Source organism: Seriola dumerili, unplaced genomic scaffold (genome assembly GCF_002260705.1).
Source record: "Seriola dumerili isolate Sdu_G_001 unplaced genomic scaffold, Sdu_1.0 BDQW01000113.1, whole genome shotgun sequence".
Taxonomy (NCBI): Eukaryota; Metazoa; Chordata; class Actinopteri; order Carangiformes; family Carangidae; genus Seriola; species Seriola dumerili.
In genome coordinates this window covers 1,265,128-1,284,656 of record NW_019174368.1, presented here as the reverse complement: position 1 = coordinate 1,284,656, position 19,529 = coordinate 1,265,128, and the positions used below count along the sequence as shown (strand labels likewise).

The following is a 19,529-nucleotide window of genomic DNA, read 5'->3' as shown; positions in this document are numbered from 1 at the left end:
GTCACTGCTCCATCATCATTTTCATCATCAGCAACAGGAGAGCAGGAAGAGGAGGATGAAAGAGGTTTTTCCAGAGCAGCGACGGTCGTTCGGTCGGTCGGACGGACGGACGACGGGAAGAGTGAGGGGTGGGGGGGGTGGGGGGCACAACGGAGAGAGAAGGATGAAGAGAAGAAGAGAGGGACAGAGAGAGATAGAGAGGCGTGTTGCCTGTTGTGCCATCTGAGTCACTCCTGTTGCAGCGTTGCCGTGGAGACACGCTGACTGGTTTCTGTGGTTACTCCAACATGGCGTCCAGTTGGTCGGCAAGGTCATCAAACATGCTGCCGATGTCGTCCAGGATGCTAACCGTGGTCTTCTGCTCAGCCACAGAGCTAACACACACACACACACACACACACACACACACACACACACACACACACACACACACACACACACACACACAATTATACCAAATGATGGAGAATACTTCAACTCTTAATTGAAAGATCTGGGCCTCTCATTTCACAGTGGTTACTGGTACTGAAAAGCTGGGGCTATTTGATTGCTTGCCAAGCTCCTCCCCCCTTAGTTACAGTTGCTACACCTGCCAAGCTTTCCTTTCTCACATGGCACATGTGTAATTTATGCTGATACAATGGAAGATTTACAATTGAAATCTTTATTATAAATATTTCTTTATTTCTATTTTACATGGGAAATGATTGTGACTGACAATCTGATGAGGATGATAATTGTCTGCTTAATCTTTATACTGCGACATAAATGGGAGTATTCACAGCACACACACATCAGGATCACCACACCCAGCCTTGTGGTCTGTGCCGGAATAAACCTGAACACACACCGCCTCAGCATTATTAATCATTACCTCCTGTTCACCACTGTGAAACTAGACACCCTGTGTTTGAGTGTGTGAGGATGTGTATATGAGAGTGTGTGCGCTCCTCACTCCTCTTGCCGCAGTATCTTATCTTCCACGGCCCGCAGAGCGGCGGCCAGTGATGCGCTCGTCTCCTCCAGTTTCTGATGCACCAGAGAGTCCACACTGAAGTCTGGTGTTGTCGTAGCAGCGGGCGCCGACACGCCGCCTCCAACCATCCCGCTGTCCACCGACACTCCCCCGATGGAGGATCGAGGGGGCTTGACGGGCGGCGGTGTCGGGCTGGGAGTAGCCGGAGTCTGTGGCGTCTGTGGTGTGGTGGGGGTCTGCGGGGTGTGGGGGCTCTGAGAAGACGGGCTCGGCGGCTTGGCATTTGGCGGACTGGGAGTGTTGGAAGGGGGGAAAGAGGGGGGTGAGCTGGTCTGTCGAGCCACTGCAGAGTGCTGTTTGACTGGGGCAGAAGCCGGGGTAGGGGAGGGGGGACTGGTCATGGAGTGGATGAGTTTAGCCGGTTTGGGCGCCGTGGGCGGTGGCACTGGTTTGGGCGAGACCGGTGGAGGGATCTTCTTTCCTTCCACTACAGAGAGAGAGAGAGAGAGAGAGAGAGAGAGAGAGAGAGAGAGAGAGAGAGAGAGAGAAAAGAACAACGCCGGGTTAGAGACTTAAAAAATAAAGCAGTTCTGTTCTGCAGCTCCTGGCTCCCAGGGGCCTGACAGGGCCAAACAAGACTGTGTATCATTTTCTCGTCTATATCAAGCAAAGACACGAACAAAGGCTTCAGATATCACACAAACAGGAACTTTGCCAAAAAACTGTGCATCATGGGATGTGGTGGAATAAATCTAGTGCTGGAAAAACAGACCTCTACTGAGACTAAAGAGAACAATATGGACCTTAAAAACATGAAATTTTATAGCTTCATAACATAAATGACCATCATGTATCTGCAGGGGTTTATTTCAACAGGGCTGATCAATAATAATAATAATAATAATAATAATATTCTGGCGTTTTTCTGGCTTCCTCAGACGGGATTTATGGTTTGATTTCAAAGCACATTCTGACATTCAAGTCCCCAAAAACATCAGCAGCATTCTCTGATATTATACTTCTTCACTTGACTTCCTGTGCTCTGATTGGCTGTGGCTGATATTGGAATTGGGGACCTGGATAACTTTCCTTAACTAATAATTAAAAGATTTTGCATAATTCCTCGTCCCCCATCCTCACCCAGACCTCACACAGACACACATCATACCTGGACTTCCAGGCGTGCCAGGGCCTGGCAGGGGGACTCTCTTGTTGGAAGCAGGCTGTGGGGGGGTCTGTGGGCCTCCTTGTCTCTTTATCTGCCCCACCACAGGCTTGGGGGAGACCGGCGGCTTTGGTTTCCTCTGCGGAGCTCCTTCGTTGACTACTGGAGCTCCTTGATCCACACTGTCCCTGCGAGGAGCGGCGGTCACTTGTGGTTGAGGTTGAGGTTGATGTTGGGGCTGAGGTTGAGGTTGAGGTTGCGGCTGCTCCGTCACTCCAGCATCAGACACCGGGCGGCGTCTCACGGTAGCGGTGCCGTTCTGGTAGGGTACCGGCTGCGTGGTGTTCGGCGGCCCGAGTCCCACGGGCTCTCCGTTAGCGGCGGCCAGGTCTGCGTAGCCCTCGGGCTCCTTGTCGCGGCTCTTGGGCCGTCGCTTGACGGTGGACGACTCCTGGAGGGTGAAGTCGGAGCCGTTGGGGTGCGGCTTGGAGCTGCGGGGCCGTCGCTTCAAGGTCGCAGTGGCCTCGGCGCCAGAGATGTCATCCTGGGTGAAACCTCCGTCTCCCTGGGGAGCCTCCCCATCCCCCTGCAGACAGACACAAAATACACACTAACGGAAAATTCATACATTCGTGACAAGAGGTAATTTTTGCACAAACAGTCAGAAACATTGATAAATGGATAAACACAAATAAAAACAGAGAAGCTTCACTATGGATTTGTACTACAGCAGATCACATTTGATTTTAGCACATTACATTACATAGATAGATAGATAGAAAGATAGATAGATAGATAGATAGATAGATAGATAGATAGATAGATAGATAGATAGATAGATAGATAGATAGATAGATAGATAGGTAGGTAGGTAGGTAGGTAGGTAGATAGATAGATAGATAGACAAACATATATATAGATAGCTACCTGTCCTTCTCCTTCTCCTCGACCCTGCCGGCGGATCGTCAGACTTCCCTCCTCCGCAAACGGCAGGTTCTCCGATGAGCTGCCGCTGCCTCCCGAGCTGGGGTGGGGGGAGGACGGAGGGTGGGGGGAGGAGGAATTTATCGTTGGAGGGGAGGTCTCAGGCTGGACGGAGGGAGACGGGAGAGCGGAGGGAGTTGGCTGGTTGCGCCTGGCAGCTGCCACCAGCTCGGTGACGGGGCCACTGATGGTCCTCCGTCGGTTCACCACTTCGCCGTCCAGACCAATGGCATCACGTGTTTTCCCCACCTGGAAATGTGGATACAACACGTACAACTTTAATGCAGAAGACATATACGTAGATATACTTTCTATAATGACTCGGATAAAGTGTTCTCTACAATACCTGCAGGAAATTCTTCTGCAGCGCCATTCCTTTGGCTCCACCCCCTATAGAAGACATTTCCAACATGGCAGCGATGCTCCTCACGCTGCCCATGCTGCTCGTCTCCACAGCACCTGCTTCCACGGACACCCCGAGGTCGCTGGCCCGCCGCTGTTGGTGGTAAGGCACGTCCAGCATCCCCCCCGTGGTAGTGAGTGTGTGCTGCTGTGCGTTGGCATCTGTCAGGTTGGAGTTGGAGCTGGAGATGGCGGAGCTGGAGCGTTTGGGCGGTGGCGGGGGCGGCCCTTTTTTCTTCTGACGCAGAGCAAAGGACTGCGTCTGGTTGCGGTTGGCGTTCTTGTCCTGGTTGCGCACCGAGTGGCTGCGGCTGACGCGGTGGGTCACTGTGGCATATTTACCCCCGTCCCCTCTGACGACAACTGAGTTCTGACCTCTTATGACCTCTGCTTCCCCTTCTCCTCCACCTCCACCTCCTCCTCCTCCTCCTCCTCCTGCCCTCTCATCACACTCGCCATCTGACACGGCGTATCGGTTGAGGCTGTGGGCGCGTTTCTTCTGCAGCGCCGAGGGCTCTGCTCCTTCTCCCTCAGCCAGCTCAGCCTCTGGTGGGAGGCAGAGGAGGGGGACCTGTGGTTGTTGGCTCTCCCTGACCTCCATCACCTGTGTCTGTGGGTGGTGCTGAGGGTGTGCTTGGTGCGGTGGCTGGACTAGAGGCGGCGGCTGCTGCTGCTGCTGCTGAGGCTGAGGCTGAAGCTGAAGCTGAGGCTGAGGCTGAGGCTGAGGCTGAGGTTGGGTACACAGAGCTCCACGGTGGGTCGGAGACTGAGGGGTGTGTGAGCGCGGGGACTGGGGTCTCTCCCCCTGGATAAACTGGGGGGCCGGCTTGGGTTTGGCCTGCGGGGAAGCTGCGCTCTGGACGGAGGAAGTGGAGGAGGAAGATGAGGTTCTAGTCTTGGTGGGAGTGTGAGGGGGCGTGTACCAGGGAGCAGGCTGGGAGTGGGAGTGGGAGTGGGAGTGACGGTGTTTGCCTTGAGAGGAGACACTGCCTCTGTGGGAGGACGTGCTGCCCTGGCTGCTCTGCTGCCTCATAGTCCGCGCCTCCTTCTTAGGCGGCCCGGTGCCTCCTCCCCCGCCTCCTGTCATCACCTCATCGTGGTCCTTGCTGAGGCTGCGTGTTCGTTGAGCTTTGACCTCCTGGCCTGGTTGGGTCATGGCACTCTGCAGCTCGGTGCTCAACTCGCTGTCCTGGAAGGTGCTCATCTTTGGAGACATGACCTCTGAAGAGAGGAAGAAACTCTTCAGATTAACATGAAGATTCACTTTAACAGCACAGCAGCTGGTCGGTGTTTGACCTCTCATGAGGTACGTCCGTTTAGATCTCATTGAAAGTTTATAGCTTACCGTCTGGAGGCGGGCTGTCCACCGACATGATTTCCTGCTGCTGTGTGATTGGTGGAGGCTTCTTTCGGAGGGAGCCCCGCCCATCTGATCCACGCTGCAGTTCAGCCAGTCGCTTCACCGCCAGCATCAGCTTCTTCTGGTGGCCTTTAACATCAACAGATTAGAATTAGCGTTCTTGTTTAATTAATAAAATTTGAAGCTAACTACTTATGTTAAATATAATTTTTAATCAGAAGAAATCATATTTTATATTATTATCATTATTATACATAATGTATTATTATACATTATTATTATTATACACAGTACATATGTAGATCTTTCCTCAACTTAGAGGGTGAACAATTCTGAAGCTGTGAAACAAAATATAGTAAAAGGTTATTAGTCAAAAATATAATTGATCACATCAATAAATGAAATTCTCAATGAAATTATTTATAAATAAAATGGAGAGTAAAAAGAAATGTGAAGCTTTAAGCTTTTCCTTCAACACTTTTTTAAAAAATTGATTAAATTTCACCGTCATAGAACTTACTCCGCTATTTATCTTTCACTAGCTCATTTTATATTTTTAAGCTCCTCAATTTTCTTATATTTTGTTCTTGCCACACATTTAATCATTTATCTACTCCCTATTTTAGCATTTCCTTTTCCACAGTCAGCCATTGAGAGGGTGAGCTTAATTGAAAACACTTATCGCAAAACACACTGAACACCAGCTAGCACCAACTTTCATCATAAAGCGACATCAGCCAGTGCATGAAAAGTTATGATATACTGCGTATTACTGTAGTCCCACTGCATACAAAGAAGTTCACAGGCACCATAGTATTGTATTCAAACTCTAGTATGTTTTTTTTTTTCTCACTTGTCTGACAACCTTTTTGTCAGGGTCGGGCCTCCATACTTAACGTGTCTACGCCAAACTAGGCATATGTGGAAAATTCTGCAGGAAGTGAAGTGGTTTCCTTACCTTCACCCTACCCCTAACCAGTTATCTCTGCTTATTCCCAGGCCTTGGACTCTAACGTTTACCACGACAGCAGCTTTCTTTACCGTAGCACAAATCACATCGTGCTGAAGCTTGATTGCAGCAGTCTCTAATGCTTCCACACACAGTCTGTGTGACTGTACTAGTTACCCAGTTTGGTGATGCCTATTTCCTGCAGGTCCTCCCAAGTGATGTCAGTGATGAAGTCGATGTTCTCGTAGCCGTTCTGCACCAACACCTGGTGGTACTGGTTCAGACCAATGGCAGACAGCCACTCTCCCAGATTGGCCTATAGGAACACCACAAACACGACTGCTCACCAGGCTTAGACCGATAACCGGGGCAGCCAATTAACACATCTGACATTTCATGATGAACCAACAGAAATATGAATTACACTAATAGTTTTAGCATGACAGATACCAGGCAAGCATCTACAAGAATTGGTGTGTGTGTCTTGAGTTTTACTCACAGGTTTCTGATCGGGCAGCCACTCTGTGACACTTAGCTTGTTAATCTCCGATGTCATTTTCTTTCTGTGACCTGGTTTAGTTATTCCAATAGCTGTCAGATCCTACACACACACACAAACAAATAAACAGACACACACATAAGTAAGATACAATAGTGGCGTGCAGGTTTTTCCTCCACAAAAATCTCCATTCTCAAGCAGTTTCTCTCTCTCTCTCTCTCTCACCCGCTCACTCACTCACTCACACACTCACACACACACACACACACACACACACACACACACACAGAGGAAAACTTGCAACAAAAAGAAACAAGAGGCAGCGTGACATCTAATGAAAGCTTCTGCCAGTTGAGGAGAAAGGAGCAGAAATGTAAATGTCTAAAAATGATAAGAAAAGCAGCAAAGCAAGGAGGAGAGCAAAAGCAAAGGAAGCACTAACAAGAAATCAATCAGCTCGATTCTCCATGATTTCATTTAAATTCAGCTCTTACTTTTATACTTTATATAGTCTAGTCTTTTTTATACTCACTATATTCTGTCATAGATAAATAAGGTCAAACATACAAACTAAGAAAATTAAAAATTATAGAGTGTGGATTAAAAACTGAACAGTGCATCATCCTGTCAGTGTCTGTTTAGTTTTGTTTGTTCAATTCAGTGGTAGTTGTGGTGGACACACAAGAACACACTTTTATACACACACTCACGCGCACACACACAGCTGCATCGCTCATAAATTATATACAGACGTGACATAAAAATACAGTAGTAGAGGCAAGGATTTAATGGCATGTCTCTGATAACAAAGCTCTTTTAAAGTCAGCTCAGCTCTGAAGGGTTCAGAATGCACAACTACGACCCGGAGGGAGTGTATATATACAAATAATTTATATGTGCTATAAATTATTTGTATGTAGGTGAGCGTGGCAGAGAGCGTCGGTCTAGCTCCTCGGAGCAGGCAGCAGCAGTGTTGAAGGTGAGGGGAAGGTCGGGGGGATGTATGGATATACTTCTACATCTATTCTCAGTGCACTGGATTTATTTTTTCAATGTAGCTTCAATTTAGGGGGAAACCTTGGCAGCTCAAACTGGAAGTGAGAGTAAAATAAAATCACTCAGTATGTGGAAATGTTGAGGCAACAAGCAACAAGTACATGATGCTTTACAGCAGTTTGGTTATTTTATTGATTTTTATTTTGTGTATTTAAATTCTTTTCTATGTACTCATACTTTGGAAAACTCAACACATTTGGTAAGTCAATAGAATATCTGTAAAATTGGTGGATTGGTGGAAAGTTTCACAGGGTAACAAAAAGCTAAGGATCATAGAAAGAAATATGTGTGCAGAGCCTTTTGTGCTTTTCTTTAAGCAGATGAGTGCTTCTTTCGTTTGTCCTTGTTACTTAAAGCTGCATTAAGTAATGTTTGGACCACTAAGAGGCACGACCACTAACAGAGACCAGCAGTAACGTAGTATGCAAGTTCATTTATGGGCTTTCACCTCTGAAACATCACAGTGAGATTGTTAGAAATGTATCTGTTTTATAGGAATAGTTCGACATATTGGAAAACACACTTGTTTGCTGTTTGGTGAGGAGTTACATGACATGATCGATTCCACTTCTTTACAGTAAATATGAAGCTTCCGCCAGGAGCCAGCTAGCTTAGCTTAGCATAAAGACTAAGCGGTAAACGGCTAACATTTGTCATGAGCTAAGCTAACTGGCTTCTGGTGATAGCTTCATATTTACCCTTCAGACATTAGAGGGGTATCTATCTTCTCATCTAATGTTCTACAAGAAACTGAATAGACGCGTTTTCGAAAATGTCAAAATATTTAAGAAAACATACTTTACCCACTGTCTATACTTTTACTAAGCTAGAGATGGTTCCACACCAATCCAGCAACTTGGCATTTTGAGCCCAGACCATATCCTTTTGAATATTTTGAATTCACTTAATTTACATGTTAAAAAACTACATCATTAGCATAAGTATAACAATATGTGCGGTTTAGAGACTAGCTCAAAGTGTACCAGTGCAGTGATGACATTTTCAAAGATACCAGGGGTCAGTAGGGGTCAATACCAGGTCAAGTGTGAGAGGTGAAAGGTTAAACCAGGGCAGGATTGACAGGAGGCAGGGAAAGAATAGCTGGGATCAGTTTGGTTGAGTGATTTAATTGTGCTCAGTTTTTTTTCAAGGAAATGGTAAACATGCATCTTGAAAACATCAAGGACAGCACAAATCAAAGTTGTTTCCATTGTGGTCCTTGGAGGTGCCTGTGACCTCTCTGGGGTTGAGGGGGTCAGGGTATAGTTGCCTTACCTCCGGGGTCATTCGGCTAATGGTGGGCAAGTCATACCCTGCACTCAGGAAGTTTGGAGCGTAGACCTGCAGCTGAAAGTCGCTCAGCCATTGGACAACGGCCTCTGAGCTCTATGGGAGAGAAGACAGGGGGCATGCGGTCACTGGCTCCGTGTCTGCTTCTTTAACAGCCACTTTTCCTCAGCAGGGCCAAGTAGGGCCAAACACAGCCCACAATATAGTTACTACAGCAAGAAACTGTTCTCCTTATCAGTATATCCTTTCATTATGTCTACGCTTATGTCACAAAGGCAAATTATTATACACTTATGGACGATTATAATGATTCACTGGCATTGCAACATGTAGCTCCTGATAAGGTCAACGTATTAGCCCCGGTTAGCCCTGCTTGGCCATGTGGTGAAAACCAGGCTTAAGTTTGGAAGGAGGAAGGCTCTGCCTCAAGAATCTGGTATGCACCAGCAAGAGCTGCAGATTTAGCACCATCAAGCTAATCTGCATTTACCGCTTCACAGCTGGAAAGTAAAGACAAAACAGAATTTGTGTTGTTTCTTTTGCATGCTTTTAAAGGATAGAGGCCAGAAAACGCTGTATAGTGGTGGTGACAAAAAAGGGTTGTACAAGCATTACACACTCATTGTCACATGAGCTAATTGATCAACTATTTCAACCGATTTTACGCTCGGCTCTTTCTAACTCAAACAGCTGATCTGCGGAGTAATACAGTGAGCACTGTAGGTGTGCTTGTGCGTAGATGTACGGTAGTTCAACGGTTCACAAAATGTAGTTCCAAAGGAAAGAGCTGTTTGACGACAAGATAAAGTGAAAAGATTTAAAATATAGCATACACTTTAGCTGGTATTAGCTTTTTTCTGTGGCCATGTTTTTAAGTGGCTAAACTGAGAGCGCGCTGATCTGAATCAACTGCAGGTAACACGCTAACTATAGATACGTACCTCACACAACCCCACATCAAATCACTTTAATAGATTTATCACTTTAATTAAATACTAGTTAGAACATAAACCTAAACTTAAACATATAAATTTAGTGATGATTTCATCAATAGCTGGTGCAACCCAAATCCTGATCAGCTGTAAAGGAAAAACAATATATGAGCTGGTTAAAATAGTTGATCATCTGCTGCAATGTCCTCCTCTAGATGCTGATGCTGGTGAAAGCACCTCTTTAAACTCCCACATTCCTTCTGTCTCCTTTCTCTTTCTCCATTCTGTGTCTCTCTTCCCCCTTTTTCCTCCTTTTCCTCGTCTTTCCTCGTGACCCTCCTCTTCCTCCAAATTGTCCCTCAAAGCCAATTAGTATTCCTTCCCTTCTTTCTTCCTCTTTACCCTGCCGAAGGAAATATTAGGACGCTGGGTACTGAGGAACCAGGACAGATGGCCTGGAGAACAAGGCTTACATGTCAGCACACACACACACACACACACACAAACACACACACACACACACACACGGGCAAGCGATTCCCACACAACCACCACGACCACCTGCTTCTTAAATATGCTCATTGGTATATCAGGCTTGCAATTATTATACAATGAGACATGAACTTAAATTTTGGCCCCCGCACATATATAAACACACACTCTACAGTAAATGACAGCTTACTGTACATCGTGTAAGCTCAGATTTCACACCTCCACCCACGCCATGCATACTGCTGGACACCTGCCAGCACACACACACACACAAACATACAAACACACACGCACACACACTCCAATATCTTAACTATTATTAAGCTTGCCTGAGGTGCATCTAGCAAACGATCAAATTAGAGACATTTCTCTCAGCAAAAGAAGAAAAAATACTGCAATGGAAGAAGAGAAGCTGCAACCAAAAGCAGTGGATAATGATGGATAGCAGGTAATAGATAAACAAGAGAAGAAGAAACAGAATCCTCTCTCGCACACACACACACACTTGTATACAAAATTCCTCGTTCACAGACTCATACGAGATCAAACCGGGGATCTTCCACTCACACACTCACCGTGTCATGGCTGCATCCGAACACTCGCAGCACGGACGATGCCAGTTGCGAGAGAAACCGCTGGGACATGTTGGTGTCTATTTGTGTCTATATCTCTGTGTGTGTGTGTGTGTGTGTGTGTGTGTGTGTGTGTGTGAGAGAGTGTGTGTGTAGGTGGGAGAGTGCTGTGGTTTAGGTGACTGAGGAGCTACATTCTCATCATGCTGCAGTTGGATGTTGGTAGTGGTGACTTTCTCCTCACTCGTGTGTTTGTAGAGGACTGAATCTGTGGGATTTCGGGACTGTCCTACCTTCCCCTCGCCTGGCCCCTCCCCCTTCCTGGTTGCAGTGGCGTCATAAGGCGGCGCTTCATGGAGTGGACAGCCCGATTGGCTCGACGTGCGAGAGGAGCTGGCAGAGCCTGCTGGGAGAAATATCATTGGCCAGTGTCAAGCTGTCGCCCTATCGCTGTAAACTTGTTTTGATCAACAGATGAGTTTACTCATCATCCAGCCTGACCTCTACCCTCCTCCACCAACTTATTTCTGGTCAGTCTCCTTCTTTGCATTGACACACAACCAATCACATTCTTGCTTTTCCAAGATATAACAAGCCCTCTTAACCAATCACACCCTTCTACATGTCCTCCTACATCCCCTGCCTTGGCCATCTGTTTGTTAAACCAGCCAAAATCTGTGTGTATGTGATATAATGACATTTTTAAAAGACCAGAGGACCGTGACTCTTGTTTTTCTAATCCAACTCTCCTGCTCCCTGGTTTTCATCTTTTCTCTCTGTTAAAAATAAATGTTCTCTCCCCCTCGTTCTCACCAGATTCACATGCAAGCATGGATACCGCGACCATGTCCTACCTGGAGGTTGGTCCACAGACTTGGACTGCTCCATTAGATGCTCCTTAGCTTTGGCAGACTGGGACAAGACTGTGGCTAGAAGCTGCAGATACACACACACACACACACACACATAGAAGCACATACAAACATCCATATTAACAGACATGTAACAACGTGTTGCATTACAGTAGCATTCATAGATTTTTTGACCACTTGGTGGCAGCAAAACAAGCTGCAAATATACAAACACTGTATAAAGTTGATATATTATAAAACAGTAGTTAACATTAACAAATCCAGCAGGCACAGAGCGACTTTAGCATTCATTTAGATTCATATCTCTGGACACCTGGCAAATTTAGTGCAATATTAACTCTCTTTTAGCTCTGTTTTGGGTCTCCACCAACTCCTGAGGAAAATATTTGGCTCTGTTGCTAACTTTGAAGAGGTAGTGCACAGTGAGTGAGTTTATCAGATTTTTTATCACCTAAAACTGCTGCCTGGTCCTGCTGGAAACTCGACTGATAAGAGCAGTGACAGTGAATCAAAACAGTACGGTTGTGGGTCACAAAACAAAGAAGTAAAAGATGCTAAAACGCTCCTGCAGTGCAACTTTAGGTATCTATTTTCTAAGGACATGTTAATGCTTTACAGTGAGATTATTTAGCTTTTGCTTAACAGCCACCACTCTGGCCACAAGTGACAATTACAGGATAAATAAACTGAACTTCCTCCATTTCCAAAAATGTTCTTGTGTCATTTGTATTGAAGACATCAACTTCAGGTGATCTGACTTTGAGTAAGCAACAACAAACATGTCTGCTTGTGAGGTACTGTATGCTTACATCTTGTTTTACTTTTGTGACGAATCCATTGAACTGTTTATCTGTGACATACTGAGATGTAGTGTAACAGTAGCATAAGTAATGATGAGTCATATAGTCAGCAAAACTGACTCAGTAATGTGAGTTACACAGCGACATCTATCTATGTTTGCTAATATTAGCTAACGTTAGCCACCATAAGCTACTGATCATACCAGACCAAGTAAGGCTGTAGCAGCAAAACTCCTGACTGTATTAAACTGAGCAAGAATGTGTTTAGGTGCTAATGATTCCAGTTTTTTATTTGTTGGAGAAAGAATGTGTTATTTCTTCTTTTAAAGGTTATATAGTCACGCTTAAACATAACACATAAACACTAGCTAATTATGGCTAAACTACTTGTTCTTATTCTCCAGTAAATCGTCAATTTACCATGGTGTATTATCATTTGCTTCAATCTGCATGACTGGCAAACCACATTTCCTGTTCACATATTCACAATAAATCACCTACGGTGGCCTTCAAGGTACATTGATACCTTTACACAAGTATGTACATGTGACAGGAAAAAAGCAAATTGGTTGTGGACTTTTCTGCCTTCTCATTCAGCTACACAAAATTCCAATTATATAACCTCACCATCTGAGAGTAGATTGATCTCTGTACATAAGTCTGTCTGGAGAAAAAGTGATGTATGTTTGATGTTTGCTACATTAATCACATTTAAACCTTGGTTCTGAAGCCCAGTATGAGGACTGCAATAAAAATCTGCCTTACACTGATGAAAAGTGAGCGGAGAGAGACACAGAGAAGACAGATGCTACCAGTCAGTCCAGGCTGTACTGGGTTTAGTTTTGCTGTGTGGATGTTTTAGTAGTTTTAAAAAGTGCCACAGTTGCAGTTTCTTAACAGGATTCCTGCTCAAAATGTCTAACATGCAAGTGGCTATTTATATATAAGCACCTTGACGGATGCTTCAGACTAACAACACGCAGCACAGCATGTCTCTGTGGCTGTATGTGTGTCTATAGGTGTGTTAAAGCATACAGATGGGTGATGCTAAACAACATATTTGGTGTTTAGATGATGATGGCGGAGAGCGCTCTGCACTGGGCTGCAAAATCTCCCATAGGTGTTCAACTGGGCTGAGATCTGGTGACTGTTAAGGCCACAGCTGGTCTTGATGATTCAGCCCATTAACATACTCATTAGGTTTAATTTGTCTAATTTGGTACTAACCATAGGGTAAATAGGAATTTCTTTCAAAGAACTGCTTCATTAAACCCCAAGTACATATTCATTCATTATTCACTCAGTGGTGGAAGAGGTATTCAGATCCATTACTTAAAGGCTCTGAAACATATTTTCTCAAGGGGCTGCATTTGAAGACTGATTGCGATGTGACCAGGCTGACAAGTTTATTTTCCAGGGCAACGAGGGCTCCAACGTGTGAATCCTTTGTGGCCCAACCTATCCCAAGATTCATTGCGCGCCGGTATTGAAAATATTATGGCAGCAAACAACACCGACAGAGAGCCAGAGGATTACACTTTTAAATGTGAGTACTGGGTTTCACCTCAGTTGTACATGTTACAGTACGACTGTTAAAAAAGCAAGGGCCTTAAAACCTAAAGTTTTGGTAAAAACTGTCTCATTTCAGTTCGGCCTTCGCAGTCTACGACATTGTAGACCGTGTCCTCTGGAGGATGCAGCCACTGAATTGGGACGGAGCTTATGAGTGATGGGGTCCCACATCAACACAAAACCATCTGCCAAAGTTAGAATAATTTATTTTATTATTTCATGGGAGACTTTTGTATATATACTGTATATATATTTTCACACTAGTTTGAAGTGGGCACAACTCATCATGATGAAATCAAAATGTAATGACAGTACTAGAGTTACTTGCTTTTGTTTGCCAGGTCACTGTCAATCAAATCTGAGCAACCTACTCAATCCTGATGAAGCAGTTTTGAGTGTTACACCTTTGATAAATAACAACTTTGGATGTTTTTTTTTAAGCTTTAACTTTGTTGTTTCCTCTAGTGATGGAAAAATAATGCAGTAAAGTAAGTAAAACATGAAACCAAATTATCAAGGATTTCATGTAAAAGTGCAAGTAAATTAATTAGTATAATCCATAACAAGTAAAAGTCCAGCATTCAAAATTATAAAGTGAAAAATCTCGTAACTTAAATTTTCAGCAGCTGCTTTTGTTGACACTGCAGCTAATCTTTCCCTTTTGGTTATTAGTAGTTTCCTTTGATTGTGATTAATATCCAGCTACAAACTGGCTGTAGTGACTATACAAATAATTGTTTGTATGCATGTGTGTGTGTGTGTGTGTGTGTATGTCGTACCTTAACCCCCTCAGCCTGTGCATGGAGGATGTGAGGTGCACTGCCGGCACTCTGACCGCTGCCTGACGATCGCACACTGGTGACGCTGCCAGAACTACCCACACTGCTTCGGTCTCCACCTGCAACACACACACACACACACACCCACACACACACACACAAACACGCACACACATACACACAAAACATACAAACATGCATTCACACGTGCATGCAACCGCCCAAACATTATGTATAGATTTTATGCATACAAATGCACACATGCAACAAACAGATGGATACATAGTCACACACACATACACACACACAACACACAACACACACACACACACACACACACACACACACACATTGAGTGGTTTAGCTGGAGTCCAAAGCAACATGGTAACAGGTGTAACTCTCCACTGAAATGCACTGGGCAGCATGTGATTCGGTGGATGGGATGGAGGGACAGACAGACGACTGTAGGACGACTAAAGGACAAACACAGAAGTGGCGTAAACAAGACAAACCTTTTGCTTATATACACACACACACACTTTCTCTCACTCTTCCTCTCTCTCCTTTCTTTCCGAGGTTTTCATGTTCTCTCTCACACAAAAATGTCTCCATACGTCGAGTTGGAAAGGCACATACACACACACACAGACTGTAGACTGATGCAGATGGCTGCAGTCCTACACATGAGGGCACTGAGTTCAACTAAGCTTTAGATGGAGGTATAAGCAGGACATGGGAGACTGTCAGGAGCAGGTCAAAGAGTATCTGAAAGCCTTCAAACAACATCATCTTTGAGCTCATGGAAACGGATGGATGGATTCTGATCTTGGGGACGTAGACACTTGAAAGGTAGTGCCAGTCAGAAAAGAACGGATTTTGAACGGATGTCAGATACTGTTTGACCCCTGGTCAGAGCTTAAGGAGCCAGGGGTTGAGGGCTCAGCGCAGCGCGGCTTAGTTACCTGCCACGGGCTTGCGCAGTACCCAGATCTCTTCGTTGGAGCCTCCATGGGGCCCGCTGGACGGGGTGGGAGAGCTGTGAGGACTTGCCTCTGAGCCGCGACAACCTTCAACACAGAACACCACTGTTAGCCGCTAGCGACCCTAAACTGGTGTAGGAAGCATTGCTATCTTTTCGCGAACATGAGCAGCAACAATAAAGGTTTTTCTCTATTTTTGACCATTTGGGGGCAGCGAAAAAAGTATATATATTTATATATCGCCTTATATGGCAGAGTTCATATGGCTAACGTATTAGCATACAGTTGCTAATTTACACATCCAGTAGACACAGTACAAAATTAGTGTCTGGAGTTGTGTCTCTGGTCACCTGATGAACTTAAGTCTAATATTCCCTTGCCTTTTATCACTGTTAGTGTCTGTGAGAAAAATATCTGGTTGTTTGGCTACTAATGCTCCGCTATTTTTACTAGCTAGTTGCTAGCTGTCTGCCATTTGTCATTATGGCGTTTTTCTGAGAACAGCTGCCTTCTGCTGCTGGAGACGAGGTTATTGAGAGTAATAAGACTGAACCGAAAGACTAATGTTGCAGGTCGTAAAGCCAAAATTAGCTAAAAGAGGCTAAAGGGCTCTGTAGAGCTGAGGGGAAGTCTAGGGTTCAAAGTGATAATTCTCTGGAGGGTTGTCACATTACAAATAGTAATTTGATCCATTGTTCATATTAAAAATATTGAGTAGTGCAGTTTTAATGTTTGGCTCAAATCAATATTAGCTGTCATGTATGCATAAACCTGACTTAGATGCCATGATTTTACAGTAAATTATATTTTTAATTAGTTTATTATTTTGTCACATATTGTGCAGTGGTCGGCAACTGGTGGCCCACGGGCCAAAACTGGCCTGTCAGCAATAATATCAGGGCCACCAGATTATTACATCATTTTTTATTTTTTTTTAATCTTACAACATCCCTCTGACAGTCCCACATTTAGGTATAATGTCCAAATAGAGAATCTACCCTCACCTGAGGAAGCTTATTATACTTTTATCCATGAGTGAATGACAGACACAGACAGTCATGCATCAGGCTGCTGGCTGCACTGTAGTCAGTACAAATATAATGTGTGACTGTGGGCCACAGCACCACATGTGAACAGTAACAAAGCAAACTCCAATTGCATTTTTATCAATCAATTTCTTAAATAAACCCCTGATTATGTTCTGGCTGCCATCTAATGGATTAGAAAATAATTGGCCCGAGGCCAAACTTAATTGCCGACCCCTTAAAATATATCAGTTTTATCCTCCACTGCTTCTAAAATCAATTAAAATTTGGATTACATTGGACATTTCTACTTCAATTGTTAAAGTTATGTACAGTATTTGTCCCTCACAAATACAGTAAGAGTTTTGCAGATTACAGTTGTTGCCATTTAGAGATCAGTCAGTAACTAACGGAAATTAGTGATAAATGTTGCTATTTTTTTATTTTGAGTCATGACGGCTCTGACGACGGTTCTAACGATGCAACTCTTCTTGATAGAAAAAAAATCAGTTGTCATGGACCAATTGTCTTTGCAATCTGCCTTATTTTCTGCAGTGTGTCCCAACTTTATAGTTTTATAAAGTTAAAAGTAAAGTGGGGTTAATTAAATTAATTCCAAACTTATCAAGACAAGAATTACAGAGGGGCCAGTAGGAGAGCAGGGTGATGGGGCAAAGGCGGATAACGAAGGCTTTAAAAGGATGTTTAAGTTTCAAACTCACACACATCACACTTTCATTCTCTCTCTCTCACACACACACACACACACACACACACACAAACACAGAAAAGATACAGCATATATATAGATATATGAAAACATTTATATACCCATAGTACATAAATAAATCCATAACATGAATATCTGTGTATATACAAATATATGCAATAATGTACATACACATACATATATAATGCATCAGTACGTGTGTGATTATATATGTAAGCCTTGTCAGAATGGGGCTGCTGTAGCGCATTTGGAGAGTGTCATAAACCATTATAACCGTCTTAATAAGGGTTTATAAATGGTTTATATGTGTGACCAACAGTGCTCTAGAGAAACACACATAAAAAAAATTCCTTTTGCTTTCATGTGACGTCACAGCTCATTCCTGTGGCCATTTTGCATCCCTCCATGTGACCGTGCACGAGCGACTGTTTTTAAGTCAGACTATGAGCCACCTCTGATTCGCCAAAAAGCTGAACTTGACTCATTTGAGGTGTTACATTTCCCTTTATTTGAGTCCTGCATTTCGCATGTTTGGACAGGAAATTTGCCTAAAGGGATTTATTCACCTGGAGGAGACAAAATGGCGCGCAGTGAAGGTTCCCATTTGCAGAGAAGAAAGTACAGAGTTTACAGTGAGAGAACACCTTACCTGCAAAACATTCTGGGTGACATTTCCTAACAATGTATTTGTGTCTCTTATATAACACTTGGCATTTTACATTTTGCAAATCTTTGCATGTAACACATAATTTCAGCATATTGATTTCCTGTGGCCAAGAATAGCTGCACAAAAGATCAAGTCAGATTAGAACAAATTAGCATTATTCCAGACGCAGTATTTCATAGTTTTTTTTTGTTTTTTGTGTTTTGTCTTTTAAGTAGACAGAAAATATCACCCATAAATGTCAGAAAAGCTTTTAAAAGTCTTTTAAAAAGAACGTCTCCAACTAAACCTCTGAGAAACTTCAGGCCTTTCCAGAAAACAAATTCATATTTCTACTCGACAATTTCTGTGGTGTTAGATTAAATTTTGTTTCAGCACATTCATGACAGCTCCAGACTTATTCACCTCTCCAAAGCCTGGTATAGACGCTCAAAGTATTTCCAAACATCACCACAACCGCACATACTCTCTCTCACACACACACACACACACACACACACACACACACACACACACACACACACACACACACACACACACACACACACACACACACATTAAGGGTATAAGTGCAAGGTGGGTAAAAGTGGTGTTAAAATGATAATACGTGGCAATAACAGGCAGGACAAGGACAGAACAGAAAACACGCTGTCTGCTCAGAAAGGTGTGTATCGGGCATGTGTGTATAAGAAACTAGCAGGGTTGTCTGAGGGGGTGGGACAGTGGTGATATGCAGGGAAAGAGGAAAATAACAAGGAGGAAGAAGGGAAGCAAGGAAAGAAGGGAGGAAGGTAGGAAGGAAGGAAGGGCAAAAAAGAACTTCAAAAAACAAGGAAACAAGGCATTTAACTGAAGCACAAACCAACTCAGGTGAACAGAGCTTTGTGGTAAAATGGTGACGTTTTCTATTCTTCCTTACTTGCAAAGACATTCCCAAAAAATCCTCTGTGGTATGGCTCAAAACCACATCCTAAAAAAATCTTTGTATCACCCCCAAACCACACTTTATCAACTCTCTCCAACAAAGCCGTTTTTGGAATTTACTAAATAGTTTTCAGGGTCATTACCACCACTGCTTCTCTATATTGTAACTTTATATGCACAACATCTATAGCATATCTGTCGGTGCTGGAAGAGGCAATCCTTATCCGAAATCAGACTCTCAGGATAGAGGAGCTCGTATGTACAGAATGTAAAGTCCTTTGAGGCAAATCTATGATTTTGGGCTACTTCAATGACTTGACTTGGCCACCTTCTTGACTGGAGTAGGGCTGACTCTAATTTACATACATGTAACCCTGGAAACCTGATATGGATACAGTCAGATTTGTGAGACATATATATGTGGCTAAATGTAAATATAAGTGTATTTATTTGCATCAGTATTTCATTTAGCATTTGAAATGACAAATGTTGCTATAGTCTTTTAT

General features: G+C 43.8%; 1 protein-coding gene across 1 annotated transcript in view; it reads right to left on the bottom strand.

Annotated features, from left to right (window-relative positions):
• Nucleotides 1-215: 215 nt before the first annotated feature.
• Nucleotides 216-19,529, bottom strand: part of caskin1 (CASK interacting protein 1) — a 103,356-nt gene continuing 84,042 nt past the window's right edge. The window contains exons 12-28 of the mRNA XM_022747921.1: nt 15,663-15,767; nt 14,701-14,819; nt 11,532-11,613; nt 10,971-11,083; nt 8,667-8,777; nt 6,336-6,437; nt 6,014-6,152; nt 4,873-5,016; nt 4,281-4,748; nt 3,967-4,160; nt 3,472-3,897; nt 3,247-3,374; nt 3,047-3,165; nt 2,506-2,696; nt 2,145-2,475; nt 956-1,463; nt 216-374 (exon numbers count right to left, since the gene is read on the bottom strand). Coding sequence (XP_022603642.1) covers nt 278-374; nt 956-1,463; nt 2,145-2,475; nt 2,506-2,696; nt 3,047-3,165; nt 3,247-3,374; nt 3,472-3,897; nt 3,967-4,160; nt 4,281-4,748; nt 4,873-5,016; nt 6,014-6,152; nt 6,336-6,437; nt 8,667-8,777; nt 10,971-11,083; nt 11,532-11,613; nt 14,701-14,819; nt 15,663-15,767 — 3,377 coding nt within the window. The 3' untranslated portion in view covers nt 216-277. The remainder of the gene's footprint in view (nt 375-955; nt 1,464-2,144; nt 2,476-2,505; nt 2,697-3,046; nt 3,166-3,246; nt 3,375-3,471; nt 3,898-3,966; nt 4,161-4,280; nt 4,749-4,872; nt 5,017-6,013; nt 6,153-6,335; nt 6,438-8,666; nt 8,778-10,970; nt 11,084-11,531; nt 11,614-14,700; nt 14,820-15,662; nt 15,768-19,529) is intronic.